At 48.2% G+C, this 17,849-nt stretch overlaps 1 protein-coding gene across 13 annotated transcripts in view; it reads left to right on the top strand.

Annotated features, from left to right (window-relative positions):
• Window positions 1-17,849, top strand: part of RPH3A (rabphilin 3A) — a 218,049-nt gene that overhangs the window by 193,339 nt on the left and 6,861 nt on the right. For all 13 annotated transcript variants that reach the window (XM_081036958.1, XM_081036949.1, XM_081036951.1 and 10 more), the window contains 8 exons: window positions 90-242; window positions 1,670-1,744; window positions 3,367-3,429; window positions 4,568-4,789; window positions 6,933-7,012; window positions 10,060-10,134; window positions 11,558-11,667; window positions 14,934-15,060. In XM_081036958.1, coding sequence (XP_080893084.1) covers window positions 90-242; window positions 1,670-1,744; window positions 3,367-3,429; window positions 4,568-4,789; window positions 6,933-7,012; window positions 10,060-10,134; window positions 11,558-11,667; window positions 14,934-15,060 — 905 coding nt within the window. The remainder of the gene's footprint in view (window positions 1-89; window positions 243-1,669; window positions 1,745-3,366; window positions 3,430-4,567; window positions 4,790-6,932; window positions 7,013-10,059; window positions 10,135-11,557; window positions 11,668-14,933; window positions 15,061-17,849) is intronic.

The raw sequence follows: 17,849 nt of genomic DNA on the forward strand, positions 1-17,849 counted from the left end.
CCGACTCCGTCTTCTATTTTGGAACAGGGGTCCTTTCATTCCATTCTCCCATTGCCCTTTCTCCGGTCAATGCGTGCTTTTCTTTCCAGGCCCTGACCTGACCTCAGCTCCTGGTCGAGGGAGTTATGGGCCTCCTGTGCGCCGGGCGTCTGAGGCACGAATGAGCTCATCCAGCCGGGACTCAGAGAGTTGGGACCATGGCCACGGCTCGGCTGCCAGTGACTCCAGCCGGAGCCCAGCAGGTGACAGAGATGGGCAGATCCAGACGCACTTCCTGGATGAGGAGAATCAGAAAGAATGGGGAGGACAGTGTTTTTATTCATTTGTTCGTTCAGTATTTATCGAGCACCTACTGTGTGCCATCTTTAAGAAAAACTTGTGATTTTTTTTTATCCCCCTCCCCCAACAAGCTCTGGGGGGAAAGGCCCCTTGGCTTTGAGCAAAGTAAGAATGCTTCCCTTTCACAGATCTGTCCAAGTTCTTTCTTCTCCTGGCAAGTAGCCTGTGCTGGAGGTGACAATAGGCTGGGTTAGCGTGGCTGGGATGCCACTCATAGCACCTCTGTCCTCACTCGTGGTGGATTTGTTCAGCAAGAGTGCCCACTGGTGGGAGCCCCTGACTCTGGACTTTGAGAGAAATATGCTGGCTCGGGGAGAGCTGTGTTTCCTACCCCTGTGTGCGAACTTGGAACTGCTTCATTTTTTTTGTAGCGAGGTCATGAGACTGGGTCTCAGTTCAATGGGCTGAATATTAGGTCCTGTTTGACCTCTGGCCTTCTTTTTCTGGGTAGTGGGTTCGTGGCTTAGCACCTAATGGTCTCAAGCAGACTTTGGAGACCAAATGCCTGAGTCAAACCCAGCTCTGCCACACACCAGCAACAGACATTGGATGAGTGCCCCTACTCCTCTGTGCCTCAGTTTCTCCATTTATAAAGTGGAGATACTAAAGTGTCCACCTCATGGGGTGTAGAGATTAAATAAATTCTCATATGTAAAGTCCCTAGCACATGGTAAGCATTAAATAAATGTTAACTCATTGTTATCAGATAGGTAGAGTTATTGCCTCCATGAGGCATCTGCGGTTCAGAGAGGGTGAGTGAGCAACCCAAAGTCACACAGCTTATAAAAGAGAACACTCAAATGCAAAGCTAGGCCCATGTAAAGATAGAGACCAGATTCTTTCAATAATAATAAAATAATATCAACCTCTGCCAGATGTTGAGTGTCTGCTACATGGCAGGCACTGTTTTGAGCACTTTGCGTGTATTGTATCATTGTATCTCCACCACGTGCCGTGAGGTAGGTACTATTATCCCCATTTAACTGATGAGGAGACTCAGGCCCGGAAAGGAGAGGTCGTTTGTGCAAGGTTGCACAGGTGGAAGCAACACCACAGAACCTGTGCTTTTCAACACCCCATGCTGCTGCTGTGACTTGCGCAGGGGGTCTGAGTATTGGAAGGAGAGAATGCACTGAGGGAGGAGAGGGGGGCCTGAAAGAGCTGACAGTGTTGTGTGGGGGGGAAGGGGCTGCATTCAAATCCCGAAGACATTGCCTTGTGCTGGCTGACTGGTCCCAGCTTCTTCCCGCCGTGTGTGTGTGTGTGTGTGTGTGTGTGTGTGTGTGTACACGTGCACATGACGGGCTGTTTCCTTTCCTTTCTCCTGCAGGTTTGAGACGGGCCAACTCAATCCAGGCCTCCAGACCTGCCCCCACGTCAGTGCCTCCTCAGCCTGTGCAGCCAGGTACCAGCGGCCCACTCGCCCACCCAGCCCGCCCGTCACTCAGCGCTGATCCCAATTCCTCCCATCCTTGCTGGCAGAGCCCCTGGCTTTCTGCAAACCCGCAGTCACCCCCGAATCCTAAGCTTGTCTACGACCCTCAGAATGAGTAATCCTCAGAGCTTAGAGGCCAGGCGGGTTGGGAGGGAGCGTCTCATGCACCTAAATGCAAGAAGTGACAGCACTTCACTCCTCAGTGTTTTCCACCTGCAGGCATTGCCACTCCACTGTCACAATTTTTGCCACCTGAACCTACCACCTACTGTCTTATTGTCTTGATATCTGTCTTCAGATTGACTCACTTTGCAAACATAACTGAGAGAATTTGCTGTCACAGATTCTCTCAAGGAAAATTTGAGAACATCAGACTTGAATAAAATGGCAAATGTTCCCAGAAACATAGTGTGAGATTCAGGAAGAAATGGTGAGCGAAGAGATCGGTAACATGCGACCATCTAAACAAATATGGCTTGTGAGAGACAAAAGAAATAATGCCTACTTGGTACAGTTTCAATATTGTTACTGTAAAAGAAATCTATAATAATGGCATAAATGGGAAACCGGTATTCCATACTCTAAAGAGAGTGTAAAGGAACCACAAACTGGAGGCCAAAAGTCTGGCAGGTTTCTTCTGAGGGCGGTGAGAGAGAATCTTCCAGGCCTCTCTGGTAGCTTCTGGTGGCCTCAGGCATTCCATGGCTGGTAGATGGCTTTCTCCCTGTGTCTTCACATCGTCTTCCTTCTGTGCATGTCTGTCTCTGGGTCCCCATTTCTCCTTGTCATAAGGACACGGTTATATTGGCGTAGGGCCACCCTAATGGCCTCCTTTTTTTTCAACTTGATCAGCTGCAAAGACCCTCTTTCCACATGAGGTCACATTCCCAGGCACTGGGGGGTTAGGACTTGAACCCCCTTTGGAGGAATACAAGTCGACCCATTGCATAATGAAAATAAAACAGTGCAATGACGTTCTCAGGGATCCGGCCTGCCCTGAGCCCGAGGCCTCTTCTCTTTTGTTACACAGGGAAATTCACAAAGGTCAGAGGGGTGTTCAAGACACAGGGCCCCCTAAGTGAGACTTTCTCCATGATGAAATCAGTATCGACTGACAGTGGAAACCAGAATGACTTTCTCACTGTGTCACTGAACGTTACTTTATGCCCCATCCCTGTGGTTCTCCCCTGCACCCCATGCATTGGGAAATGTCATGGTAAAGAACCCCCTGGATTGGTTGGTAATTACCCATAGCCATGGTGGACTCAGCATAACCTTGCCCTTCAGCCTACAGGCAATTCAGGCTTCGTTCCTAACAGCCAGGCATGTGGTGGCACAAACATGGAGAGCAGGCATCACCATCCCATTTCACAGAGGAGGAAGCTGAGGCTCAAGAAGGAAGCGCTGGGGCTTGAACCCAGGCCTTCCTGACCCCAGAATCCCCTGTGGGACCGTTTCTGCTGCTCCAAATATCTGCTGTCACCGGCTACCCTTGGGCCCGTGTGGATGCCTGGGCAATGAGAGGGACAAGAGGCAGACACTCAAATGATGTCACCTTCTCTGCTCCATCTCTTTTTCTTTTTCCCACTCAGGGCCCCCAGGAGGCAGCAGACCCAGTCCTGGGCCAGCAGGACGCTTTCCGGACCAGAGACCAGGCGAGTGCTCACTTCTTCCCGTTCCTGCCCAAGTGGCCACCTCTCTCCCACTTCCCTGTGAGAGCGCAGGGGGCAGGCAGACCTGGGACCCGTCGGCATCCTGAGACATATCTGATGAGCTGGCTCTAAGGGCCCCCCTAATTCCAAAATATAGATAGTCCATACGAAGATTAGATCGATGGAGAATGACAACACATAGTAGTGAAAAGCATACTCGTCTTGGATTCAAATCTCTGCTGCCCATATGTCCTTTTTGACTGTATGACTCCATATGTCCTTTTTTGTTCTTATGCCATCTGTAAGAAAAACGTGCGATTTTTCTTCCCAGTTATGTGACCTGAGGTAAGTCACTTAACTTCCCTGAGCCTCAGTTTCTTTATCTCTAAAATGGGAATAATACAAGGACTTACCTCACAATATTGTTGGGTGGATTAAACAAATTAATACATATAAAACCTTAACATGTGGCCTGTTATGTATTAAGACCATGCTGAGTGACGGTGACTATTACAGATGATATATATGTGTTACCATCCATCGCCATAGCTACAACTTACTCATTACTTTCTAATGCACGAGGCACGGTTTTAAGTGCTGTACATATATTATGTAATTTTTAAAATAATGACCACTGCTATTTGAGTACCTGCAGGTATTATAATTCCCATTGTACAGATGAGGAAACTGAGGCTCAGAGACATTAAGTAATGTGCCCTGGGTCACACAGCAGAGACTCCAACCCAGAGCCCACACTGCTGATTAATAACCCCTGTGATGTCTGTTTCGCCTGCATCTGAATCAGCTCGTGGGACTTGTTATAAATCATCGATTCCAAGGCCCCACTGCAGGGCCTGTTGATCCTGGGTGGGGCCCGGGAAGCTGCATTTTCACAGGCTTCTCTCCGTGGCTTTGACAAAGGCAACATTGTGAAAACCAGGGAAGGGCATGATGCCGCCGACTTGTCCACTGGAGGTGATAATTCTGTGCTGCTAGGACTGTGGGTGCGTCTGGCGCAGGATTCGCTGGGCGCCGGGTATGCAGTAGGTGCTCGCCACTTGTGGTAACGCTGCAGCCGTTGTTGCTGCTGCGGTTATGACAGAGGGACTCAGCTGCCTCCTTCCCGCCCTCTCCCCTGCAGAGGTGGCTCCCAGCGACCCTGGCTGTACAGGGGCCACTGCCCCTCCCCGGGAAGAGAGAACGGGGGGAGCTGGAACCAGGGAGGACCGTGCGGGCTACCCATCGGGCCCCTATTCCCACGCGTCTGCTGCTGCCCCCCAGCCTGCCGTGGCCCCTGCCCGTCAGCCCCCACCCCCGGAGGAGGATGAGGAAGAAACCAACAGCTACGACTCGGATGAAGCAAGTAGGTGGCCCTTAACAGAGGGTGTCTGGGGAAAGTCCCTTCAGGGTCGGCCCCAGGGAAACAGGGACGGCTCCAGCAGCAGCCCTGGGTACCCCGCCCAGCCCCTCAACATACCTCACGTAATAAATGCCTCAGCCACGTTATGAAAATACAAATTTGTGTTCCGACATTCACAAAATGACATTAGCTTTCTGATATGTACATATGTCACGATGATGACCTATAGATCGTCCAAGTTACCATTTGAATCACTTTAAAGAGTACAATTCAACTATATTCACATTGTCCGGTAGGGCGGTTCCTCAACAGGTCAAACAATGACCTAGCAATTCTAGGGATATATATATATACATGTATTTTAATCATTTCCCAAACTCTTTAATGAGTGTCTTTCTAAAAGTAATTTTTTAACCATGATTTTAAAATTTCTGGATGGTTCCTCTTGCATCCATCCATTCAGGGATTTATGAAGTACCTGCTCTGTGCCTCTCACACTCAGAGCCCGAGTCCTAGGGACACACATACACACTTCAGTGGCACTTCTGAGTGTGGCTCGAGCAGCAGGGGAGAGCTGGGGGTGGCCTGTGTCAGCTGGAGGGAGGCATGGATGGACAAATGGGTGGACTGGATACCTGTTGCAGGATTGGGGGGACGTTCCAAGAGTTCCAGGTCAAGTAGAGAGACGCCCTGCTCAGATGAAATGGACCGAGGGCTGTAATGAGTGGCATGGCTCTGGCCCATCAGGTCACCTCATTGTAAAATGGGTAGCAAATACTGCCTCCCACACAGGGCGGAGGGGAGGGTAAACTGAGGCACCACCTGGAAAAGTGCTTCCTAAAACTGGAAACCATTATTATTATGTAATGTGCTAAACACACGTGAGGAATTTTCATGATGTGATATGCCCATCAGAGGGAAGGTGATACACACATTTGTTGAGCACTTATTTTGTTTTACGAACTTTTCTAAGTGTGTTATGTGCATGCACTCATCTAATCGTTCCAAGGGGCCTCGGAATAGTAGCTTTTACTGCTCCCGTTTCACAGACAGGGAAACGGAGGCCCCGAGAGATTAACTGGCTTGTCCAAGTTCACACAACCAGTAAGTGGAGGGGCAATCACACAGCTATCGCAGAGGCCAGACCTGGGTGAAATATCAGCTATCCCCTCTGTCCCCAGGCTCTCCCCTGGGTCATGGGTCAGGGGTCTGCAATCTCAGGGGAAAGGAGTTGGGGAGTCCACCCCCCAACCTTGCCAGCCACAGGCTACTTCTACTCTGGAAATATGCCATGTCTCTCCCACCTCTCTGCCTTTCCACTTCCTGGTCCTTCCGCCTGGAACAGTGGCCACTGCTATTCCATCTGCCTTATGTGTCCCTTCTCTGGACTGCCAAGCATAGATGACCCCTCCCAGCCTGTGTCTGTCCCCAGCGGTTTATAACAAGCCTGTCTCTGTAATCAACTCTATTAAACTCTGTACTCCTCTATATTTGACAGATATTTATTGAGCACCTACTAGGTGGCCCAAACTGTTCTAGGGGCTGGGGATACCACAACAGAAAAAGATCTGATGGAACTACCGGTCTAGTAGAGAGAAACATACCAATGAGTTCACGTCAAATAGCAACAGAGCGCCACGAAGTAAATAAAATAGGGTGAATGACTGCGAGGGTAGCTGCTTTAGATGGCGTGATCAGGGAGGGCTTCTCTGAGAAGGTGACATTCAAGCTGAGACATGGATCTTGAGAAGGCACCAGCCATGTGAGGTTCTAGAGGGAGAGCATTCCAGGCAGCGGCAACACCAAATGCTAAGGCTCGCTCCTTCAGCAAGTAAGTGAGCACTGACGGTGTACCCTGTACCGTGCCCAGTGGGGACACAGCCGTGAACAAAACAGGCACAGCTCTTGCCCTTCTGGGGTTCTCTGTCCAGCAGTTCAGGACGTCATTAACTAGGCCTTAAAAATAATTACCCAGTCACCCGTGCAGAGGGCCTACCAGCGTGGGGTGTTGAGAGCAGGGAGCGAGTCTTCCTCTCCTCGGTAGGCTCAGTGCCTAGCCCAGACGGGGCACATAGTCAGTGCTCAGGAAATGTTTGTTGAATGACTGAATGAATGTTGTCTTGGTTCCTGCCTCTTCCCCCTCCAGCCACCCTGGGTGCCCTGGAGTTCAGCCTTCTTTACGACCAGGACAACAGCTCCCTGCACTGCACCATCATAAAAGCCAAGGTGGGTAAGGGGGCCAAGCTGGGCACCACTCAGGCTGTGCGGGCATTTCTCAGGAACTCGGGAGGGCATGCCTTACCAGGCCTGTCTCTGTCATTGCCTTGTCTATCTGTGACAGTGACAGTGGTGAGGAAAAGACAGGAATTAGCCATAGCCTGTATCTGTGGGGGAGGACCCCCTCCGGGGACAGCCCCAAAGGAGTTTCACTTATCTTCAGCCGCCTCCCAGGAGCCAGGCTTCAAGGACAGAGCTGAGATCTGCCAGGCCTGTCCATAGCATCTCTGGAAGAGCCTGCAGAGGTGCCACCTGGGAGGCAATGACAGCCTGATTTGACAGCTGACATGGCCATGGAACAGCTCCTTTGGGTGACGTGGCTGTCAAGCTGTAGCAGCAGCCTGAGTCGGCCTTTGTTGCAGATACAAGGATACTAACGTGGGCTTCAGGTGGGAAAGGCAAACCAGGATGGAAAAACTTCCCCACGCTGCAGGCTCCGGGGAAGTAAGCCAACTGCATTCCAGACCCCAAGGAAAGCTGGATGGTGATATCAGTGCAAATCCCGGAAAGGAACTGACTAGGATTTCCTCCCATGCCAACCAAAGCTCAGGAACCAGACTTCCTGGGTTCAAATACCAGATCCGCTGTTTCCTAGCTATGTGATTTGGGGGAAGTTACTTACCTCTGTGGGCCTCAGTGTGAACATTTGTAAACGGGATAATCTCCCCTAGGGATGAGTATTGAGTATTAAATGTAAGGTGGCCACATGTTCCAGTTTGCCCAGGACAGTTCCCATCTGTGCCTGTTGCCTTGCTGTAATAAGTAACGTCCCTCCTCATAAAATGTCCCAGCGTGGATGATAAATGAGGTATGAAATGCCTAATACAACTCTGATCAGCACAGCCAGGTCACTTCTTCAGCAAACATTTATTGGTCACCTATTGTGTGTCAGTCACTGAGGCACATTCAGCCCCTCCTCCGAACAAAGCAGCAGGTACATACATGATCTTGTTTTGTCTTCATAGGAACCTCTGAGGTAGGGGCCATAATTAGCTCCTTTGTACAGATGAGAAAACTGAGGCTCAGAAAGTTAAAGCCTGAGGTCAGACAGCTGGTAAGGGATAGAACTTGATAGTATTTGAGTCCGGATGTTATAGTCTCTACCATGTTTCCCCGAAAATAACACCTAGCTGGACAGTCAGGTCTAATGCATCTTTTGGAGCAAAAATTAATATATAAGTAAGTAAAATATATAACTCTAAGTAAGTAAAATAAGACCGGGTCTTATATAGTATAATATAAGACCAGGTCTTATATAACATAACATAACATAAAACAATATATAATATATATAATATAATATAATATAATATAATATAATATAATATAATATAATATAATATAACCGGGTCTTATATTAATGTTTGCTCCAAAAGACACATTAAAGCTGATTGGCTGGGTCTTCTTTTCAGGGAAACACAGTAGCTCTAGGTCCGTAACCATTCATTCACAGTCTTCCCCTCCGGCTCCAGAAATGGGGGAAAGCCACGCCATTCCAGTCCCCTCGAGACAGGGATACAGAAAACTCAAACACTCACGGGCTGGGCTGGTAATGGAAATGAGAAAAGTGCCTGAGATGTGAGGGGGTGGTAGAAACTTAGGTAAACTGGAGTGAGTAGGCCCCACTCAAAGACATTTAAATTCAAAATTTAAAAACACAGTGTCTGCCAGTTTGTCACCTCGCACTCTAAGCAGTCATTCCAGAAATATTTGTTAAATACCTGCTCTGTACCAGGCAGTGCCCTAGACGCGGGAGATACCAGAGTGAACAAGGCCGTACCCTCACGGACCCTCACTGGGAAATGGACAAGAAACCATCACTATAGCATCTCTTGAGTATTATACACCCGCTGGGGCTTTCTACAGATTTTGTCCCATTTCATCTTCACAGCAACCTATGAGGAAGGGTCTATCATCATTCTGATTTTACAGACGGGGAAACCGAGGCACAGAGAGGTTAAGTGACTTACCCAGGTCACATAGCCAGGAAGTGAGAGAGCTGAGATTCGAACCCTGTAGTCCTGCTCAAAAGCCTGTGATCTTACCCCTTAGAGAACGCTGCCAGCTTTCCCCCTTGTACCCTGTTTTATGGCATCCTCTCCCCAGCTAGTAGAAGTAAAAATTGTTCACACATACTTGTGCCAAGCCCAGAGCTCAACCCTCACAGGTGAAATCGCATTTAATCCTCCAAGAACCCCATGAAGCAGGGGCTGTGATCAGCCCCACTGAACAGATGAGGGCACAAAACCTGGGATTGGGGATTGGTGCTGTGACGGGACGGTGGGAGCCCAGAGGTGGGACACCTGTCCCAGCCTGGGCACAAAGGAAGGACAGAGGGTGTCCAAACCCCAGGAAGTTTGAAGTTGCTCATATTAACAAGCCCAATTAATGTCTATGCCAGATTCCTTTCTCCCCTTGTCTCATGTGAGCTTCACCCCAGCCCTGTGAGGGGGCCCAGGCAGAGACTGCGACCCCATCATAGAGATAGAGAAACTGAGGTCTCAGAAGGGAGAGCAGGGGCTGGAGCCAGAACTCAGACCTCCTTTCCCTAGCCTCTCCTTTTCTTCCGCCCTTCCTATTCTGGGACATCTCCTCCCCTCCTAAGAGGGACAATCCAACCTTGATGGAACACTTATTATGTGCCAGGCACTGTGTCAAGCGCTTTACAGGTGAAATTGCACGTAAGTCTCACTATTCCATGAAGCAGGTACTGTTCTCTTCCCATTTGACAAATGAGGAAAATGAGGCTCAGAGAAATTAAGAAACTTGCCTAAGGTCACACAGCCAGGAAGTGACCTGACCAGGCTTTAAACCCTGTCTGCCTGATTCCAGAGCTCTTTCCACGATACTGCGTTTTCCCTCTATCTTTTTTTGGAAGAGGAAGCACACATGGTAACCGATGGTTGGGACAGATGCCAGGGGCTGTGCCCAGTGCCTGTGACAGCTGAGCGCCCAGGCCTCCCAAAGCCCTCCCACCATTGCCTTTTGTCTTACAGGGACTGAAGCCCATGGACTCCAATGGCTTGGCTGATCCCTACGTTAAGCTGCACCTCCTGCCGGGAGCCAGCAAGGTACCATATGGCCTGGGCCTCTCCGCAAGCCGGGCACATAGGCCCTGGCAGGCACGCAAGGTTCCCAGCTCAGAGCCTAAAATAGCCCTATCTGCCCCCAAATCCTCCTCCTCCCTGAGTGGCAAAGTCCTTGCAAAGGGCGAGGGGTGGCCACGCATCATTCTCCCTCAAGGGACAGGGGCTCTGTCCATTTCTGCAGTCCAGAAACCTGGGATCGGGGACCTGCCAACAGCCAGGAAAGAATCATATGCCCCGATTATGCCCTTGGCCTGCTCAGATACCTTTAGTGGCTCCCCAGCGCTGGCCCTGGTCCCCCTGCCCCTCCCATTTTATGCCCCAACCAAACGCTCCTCATCTCGCAATAGAAACGTGTACTGCCTGTAGATTTCAGGGCCAAGCCCTTGAGATCCTGTGCTCCTCCTGAGAGAAAAGGCGCCCCGTCCCACCCACTTTCTCTCCCCTTCCAGCTCACCTGCTGATCATTACTTTGCTCTAAGGGAGGGAAAGTGGGATGGGTTCTCCTCACTTTAGATGGACCCACTCAGAGTGCGTGGCTGGAAAGTGTGTGTGCCTTCTTGGGTTTTATTTGTTGCTTTGTTCTGTTCATGTGACATGGATGTCCGAAATACACGGGTGGCTGTGCCCTTGGTTCCATGATCTTGGGGAAATGCTTGTTAAAAATCTCTGAGTATCAAATGCCCCATAAGACAAAAGAGGACACACACACACACACACCCATTCTTTGTTTGGATTTAGGAGAAACAGCCCCTCCCTTGGCCGTGGCCAAACTGAAAAGTGGTTGGCTGCTCCTAACTCCCCAGTCACATTTGCTTCTCCTTGAGACTCTCTCCTTTACCCCTAAATCCAAATGTACTTCGCCAAAGAATCCAGTGCATCATTTACATATTAATGTGCATCAGATTTGCCACCAGGCCACCTCTTCTGGTGACCTCATAGAGTAAAATGAAAAATTCTGTTGCCTCTAAGGAATTTCAGGCATCGGGGATGCTCTTTGGGAAAACAGATGGAACCCTCCCGATATCCCCAAGAACTGTTCTGTTGCTGCCGAGGAGTGGGTGACTCTCATTTCTGCCTCTCTGACCTATAAATATAAATGATTTTTTTTCCTCAAAGAAAGCTGTCTCTACTTTTCTAACCTTAACGGAAAGTTCAAAGAGGGAGCACAGTGCATGGAGGGAGGGGGGCCCAGTGTCCAGCATTGGTGATAGCTGTAGCCGTCAGCCTAGAGGACGGACCCTCCCCCGCGCTCCCTAAGTTATGCATTTGGGAGCAACTGAGCCCCTGGACACTCCTAAGGGGAGTGTCAGTCCCCCCCCCCAAATCATCCCAAAGGATGGGGCTACCGAGCTGGCTCCCCACTGAGGCAGGTATCTGTCTGTCTGTCTGTCTCTCTGGGTTCTAGTCCAACAAGCTTCGGACAAAAACCCTGCGAAACACTCGGAACCCCATCTGGAATGAGACTCTCGTCTATCATGGCATCACAGAAGAGGATATGCAGAGGAAAACCCTCAGGTACCTGCTGGGCAGATGGGCAGAGAGGGGCACTGAAGCTGGCCAGAGGGAGACACTCTTTAAAGCATCTCTGCATAGTTTTTCTTTTTTACTGCTACAAAAACGATGCATATTTCTGGTAGAAACTTCTGTATGTACAGATAAGTGAAACTCTTAACATCTTGCTGTCTGGACCTCTGGGTGTATGTGTGTGTGTGTGCGCGCGCGCACAAGCAAAATTTTTTTTTTATAAAATGGAGTGTTTATAAAGATGAACCATCCTATTAATTATTCTTACTTAACAATATGTTGATGCCATTTTGTATTCTTCTACAGCGTTGTCTTAAACTGCATTGTTCATCATATAAGCAATACATGAATACATTTTTTCTTGTAAAAAAATTACAGAAGGCAAAACCCTTTTAATGTTAGTCCCTCGCACAGCCAGCGTGAGTCTGCTCTGTTTCCTCCTCCCTGCGCGTGTATGCATACACAGACTGTGGTTTGCAACATGGAAAGTGTCACGCTGTATATATCTGGTATTTGCCTTTTTTCCTATTTTCCTATTTTTGCCTATTTCCTATTTCCAGGGCTTGGAGTTACAGCCCTGAGAAGGCATTGAGAACTACCTAATTTTTAACTGCTTCTGAGTACTCTGCGGAATAGATTGATCACAGATTTTTTAAAATGTTTCATGATTAAATATTAGAGATATACAGAGAAGTACGGAATATAATAAAACAAACATCCATGAACTAGTACTCAGTGTTTTAAAAAACTTTCACTACTTCGCTGTATGTGCTTCGGCGTTTTTTGTTAGTTTTTTATTTTTTTCAAAGAGTAAAGCATTACAGGTGCAAGTGGAAGCTCCTATGGTAAACTTCATCCCCCATCTCCTTCTTATCCTCCCTCCCCAGGGCTAAACACCACCCTGAATTGTAGGGCTATCATTCCCAGCGAGCCTTCTACTTCAGCTACATAATTATGTATCTATAAACAATATGTGGTATTGTTTGGCATGTTTTAAAATTTCCTGGGAATATTTACCAGTTTCTCTAGCCGGTTCCCTGTGGACATACGTTTAGGTTGTTGCCAGCTTTTCTCTGCTACAAAGTTGCAACGAGCTTCCTCCTGTTCCTAGGAGTTTTTCCTGAGGATAGAAACAAAGAAGGAATATTTGCTGGATCATAGGATATGTAGGTTTGGGGTGTTTTTTTAATGTTACAAGGTATGCAAATTGCTTTCCAAATTGGCTGTTTCCAACTACATTCCCATCAGTTACAATACTGTTTTTTGAATGTTTTGTCTTGTTTTTCTTTTGTTTCCTTTTTCACTTTATTCTTTTATTTTTTTAAGTACCTTGCTCAGAGATGTTTTTTCTTTTTTTCTTTTTCTAAATTTTATTGGGGGAACAGTGTGTTTCTCCAGGGCCCATCAGCTCCAAGTCGTGGACTTCAATCTAGTTGTGGAGGGCGCAGCTCAGCTCCACGTCCAGTTGCCATTTTTAATCTTTAGTTGCAGGGGACGCAGCCCACCATCCCATGGGGGAATTGAACTGGAAAACTTGTTGAGAGCTCGCGCTCTAACCAACTGAGCCATCCAGCCGCCCCTGTTCTTGTATTTTTTTTTGTTCTTTTTTAGTTGTTGTTGTTGTTCTTTTTTTTTGTCAGAACTTTGAACATTGTTCGGCAAATGCTGATGGCCAAGGAGGGACACGCCTGCCATTAGTCCCTGCCTGTGCCCCAGACGGCCTCCCATGCTTTGGGAGAACAAGTCCTTTCTTGGCTTTGGTATACGGCAGGATGAATCACCACCCTGTGACTGGTCTTTTTGGCCTCCTGAGGGACCTTTCTCCTGACCTACTGACTCTTTCTGTGCCTCTCTGCTACTCAGTGCCATGCTGAAGACAATATAGTGTTTTAGGATGAGGGAGATCTGGATTCACATCTTCATTCTGCCTTTTATTAGGGAAAAATAATTCAACCTCTCTGGGCCTTTGTCTCCTCTCTCAAGTGGGAAACTCAGATGTTCGGGGGGGGGGGCAGGAAAAACTAAATGAGGGGAGGTCAGCTAAGTTCCTAGCCTAACTTTGCAAAAGATAATGCTCAAATGGCCATAAAGTGTATAAAAAGGAGGCTCAACTTCATTAACAATCAGGGAAATGCAAATGAAAACTACAGGGAGATAGGCTACAATTAAAGACTGAGGAAATAAAAGTTGGAGACGACGAAGAACAACTAGAACCTGCGTTACTGCTGGTTGGGAGGGTAATTGGTGGAAACAATTTGTGCTTAGAAGTTTTCCCTGAAGCCAAACTTATGTGTAGTCCACGACACAGCAATTCCACTCCTAGGAAGACACCCCGTCGAAATACAGTTGACCTTTGAACAACCTGGCTTTGAATTCCACAAGCCCACTCCTCTGCAGATTCTTTTTCAATAAAGACTGTAAATATCTTTTCTCTTCCTTATAATTGTCTTTTCTACAGCTTACTGTGCTGTAAGGACACAGTGTTATAATACGTATAACATACACAATATGTGTTAATCGACTGCGTATGTTCTCGATCGGACTCCCGGTCAACAGTAGGCTATTAGTGGTTCCATTGTTGGGGTGTCAAAAGTTGTATGTGGGTTTTCGACTCTGCAGTGGGTCAACACCCCTATCCCCTGCGTTGTTCAAGGGTCAACTATGTACACGTGTGTATGAAAAGACATGACAAGAATGTTCCATGGCAGCTTTACGCATAGTAGCTCAAAACTAGAAATAGCTCAAAACCATATGCCCATTAGCCACAGAATTATTAGGGTATGTTTACACAATGGAATACTATGCAGCAATACAAAGGACAAATTATGCATGTGGATGAATCTCACAGACATAATGTTGAGCAAAAGAAGCCATCAGATTCCATGTATATGAAGGTCAAAAACAGGACAATGAATCGTGGGGCCAGAAGACAGTGGTGATCTTTGAAGGAGTGATCACGAGGGTCGTCTGGGGCTGGAACGTTCTGTATCTTGATCTGGGTGGTGCTTACATGGGTGTATGCACATGCAAAAATTCAACAAGCTATAATTTCAAGATTTGTCCACATACTGCTTGTAAGTTACACTACAATAAAGAAGAAACAAAAAATACCTGGCCTCGTTTCCAATAAATAGGAAATTGAAATGTTCCTATGCACATTACACATTCCTTCCTGGCATCCATCACAGCTCTTGGTACATAATAGGAGCTCAATATATGCTCTTTTTTCTCTCCCCCACCCCTTTTGTGGATCTCAGGATCTCTGTCTGTGACGAGGACAAATTTGGCCATAATGAGTTTATCGGTGAGACCAGATTCTCACTCAAGAAACTGAAACCCAGCCAGAGGAAGAACTTCAACATCTGCCTAGAGCGGGTGATCCCGGTGAGTGCCTTTTCCTGAGGGTTCGGTGGAGGAGAAACGTTTGGAGGGTGCTGCCTTCCTCTGGACCGGCAGAGGGGGTAACAGATCTGCAGGGTGCCACTCAGTAGAGGGGCTATGGCAGCCGTTGAGAGGAGGGTGAAGATTTCAGGTCAGAACAGCCAGCCTTTTACCAACCTTGTGTTAACATCACTTCTCTGAATGGTAGAGTCCACTTTGGGAAGACTGAGAACGGCAGTGTGGTGTGGCTATGTGGCCTGCCTGGGTGCAAGACCCAGCTCTGCCATTTCCCTGCTCCCTAGCCTTGGCCAAGGGTCTGAGCTATTTTGAGCCTCTGTTTTTCTTGTCTGTAAATGGGCATTATAACAGTACCTGCCTTGTGGGAGGGTTTCTGAAAGCCATAATCAGAACAGAACCTAGGACATAATAAGCACTCATAATTTTTTTTTAATTGGGGAATGTTGGGGAACAGTGTGTTTCTCCAGGGCCCACCAGCTCCAAGTCAAGTTGTCCTTCAATCTAGTTGTGGAGGGCGCAGCTCAGCTCCAAGTCCAGCCACTGTTTTCAGTCTTTAGTTGCAGGGGACGCACCGTCCCATGAGGGAATTGAACCAGCAACCCTGTTGTTAAGAGCTTGCGCTCTAACCAACTGAGCCATCTGGCCGCCCCAGCACTCATAAATTCTTAACTGTTGTTATCATAGGAATAATATTGCCTTACCCACCTGTCAGTCAGAGAATCATAAAGCACCACACAGATAAGCAGGAGGCAGGATAGCACAGTGCTGAAGAGCAGCAGCTCTGGAAGGAGAGTCCCTGGATTTGAATCCTGCCACTTGTCGAATAACATGGCCCAAATTACTCAACCTCTCTGGGCCTTCTTTTCTCATCTGTAAAATAGGGTGATAGAGTACCAGTCTCATAGGGTCTCTTTAGGGTTCATGTGAGAGTACTTATAAAGCATTAGAACTGTGATTCTTAGGTGTAATACTTTTCTTTTGAGAAAGAACAAGAACCAACCTGAGGTTCTCCAGTTGGGCTACCCCTTAGAATCAATTAGAGTTTGTAAAACCAGAGCTTTACAAATTTAGATTTGTGGAGCTTTCTCTCTGGAGATTCTGACTTAGTGACTTAGGAGCTGTGATCTAACAGCACGGTGAATGTTTAAATTCTAAAATAATGTATTACAGTAAAAGACACGTTGCCATTGATCCCCCTCAAAATACTCCCCCTTGCTTCAAACACACTTGTCCCATTGTTCTTGCCACTTTCGGAAGCAGTTCTGGACGTCCTCTTTCATGAGTGTGTTTAGTTGCACTGTCCTGGCTGCCTCGATGTCCTGAATGGATTCAAAACCGTTTACCTTTCACGGTCATTTTAACGTTGGGAAAGAGCCAGAAGTCGCACGGTGCCAGGTCCGGTGAATAAGGTAGGTGAGGACACACCGTAATGGTTTTATTTGACAGGAATTGCCGTACCAGAAGTGATGTGTGACACAGAGCCATTCCATTGTGATCACAAAATACAGTGAATGCTGCTGCCAAGTGCCATCCAGTGGACAGGCAGGGATCTTCAGTATGGGACGCAGCGCCTCGAACCTTAGTCACAGTGGGTGACAAGTTTCAGCTTGTTCGGTGCAGTCAGTCGGGTGTGAGCTACGGCTGAGAGAAGGTGTGTTTTAAAGTGTGCTGTAAATCATCCTCCATCATGACAGCACTCCGTGTCACGTATCGGTTCTGGTATACGGCAGTTTCTGTCAAATAAAAACATGACAGTGTGTCCTCATCCACCTTATTCACCGGATCTGGCACCGTGTGACTTCTGGCTTTTCGCCAAAGTCAAAATGATTCAGGACATGGAGGCAGCCATGAGAATGCAACTAAAGACACTCACGAAAGAGGACGTCCAGAACTGCTTCCGAAAGTGGCAAGAAGGATGGGACAAGCGTGTTTGAAACGAGGGGGAGTATTTTGAGGGGGATTAATGGCAATGTGTCTTTTACTGTAAGACATTTTTTTACTTAAAAAGTCACCGTATTGTTGGATCACACCTTGTAGGGTGGGACCAGCAACGTGTATTGTTAGAGATAATCCAACTTGCCCTTTTTGTTTTTTTTACATATGGGCCACTTGGGCCCAGAGAAGGAAGCTCGTTGCCAAGGTGACACCACGAGTCAGCGGCCGTGCTCTCAGGTGCCGGGCAGAGCCCAGCTCTCCTGTAACCACCAGCAGGCCTGCTGCCCCTGGGCCGAGAGCCAGCTCCCCACGGGGAAGCCGTGGCGGGCAGGAGGGGGAATCCTGCAGCACCCTCCCACCAGATGGTCGGCCCGAGGATGGCATATCCATGTGCCATGCCGTACTTGTATAGCACAGGTGAAGGAAAAGACACAGAAAGGAAAATGGAGAAGAAGAATTGACACCAATGCCAGGCCCCAAATAAATCATTGAAGACAACCTTAGTTGTGGAGCTTTGCCTCTCGGTCTTTTCCTGTTCACAGCGGGTTCTTTAGGATTCCTCTTCTTTCCCACACTCAGTTAGTCGGGTGGTCAGGACAGTGGCCAGGCCCGCCCATGTTCCTGTGATGGATGCCGCCAGCCCCAGAGGCACGGACGTGGCAGGACAGGCAGAGGCCTGCAGGGGGCCACACGACTCTACTAATCATCACCCTTCCCTCTTCACCTTGAGCCCTCCCAGCACCAACTGCCTCACCAAGGACAGGGCCTGCATAAGCCCTGTTCCCGCCCCTCTTGAACTCAGTTTTCCTCATGTCTAAAATGGGGAGGTTGTATTAGCT

This window comes from Rhinolophus hipposideros (assembly GCF_964194185.1).
Source record: "Rhinolophus hipposideros genome assembly, chromosome: 24".
Taxonomy (NCBI): Eukaryota; Metazoa; Chordata; class Mammalia; order Chiroptera; family Rhinolophidae; genus Rhinolophus; species Rhinolophus hipposideros.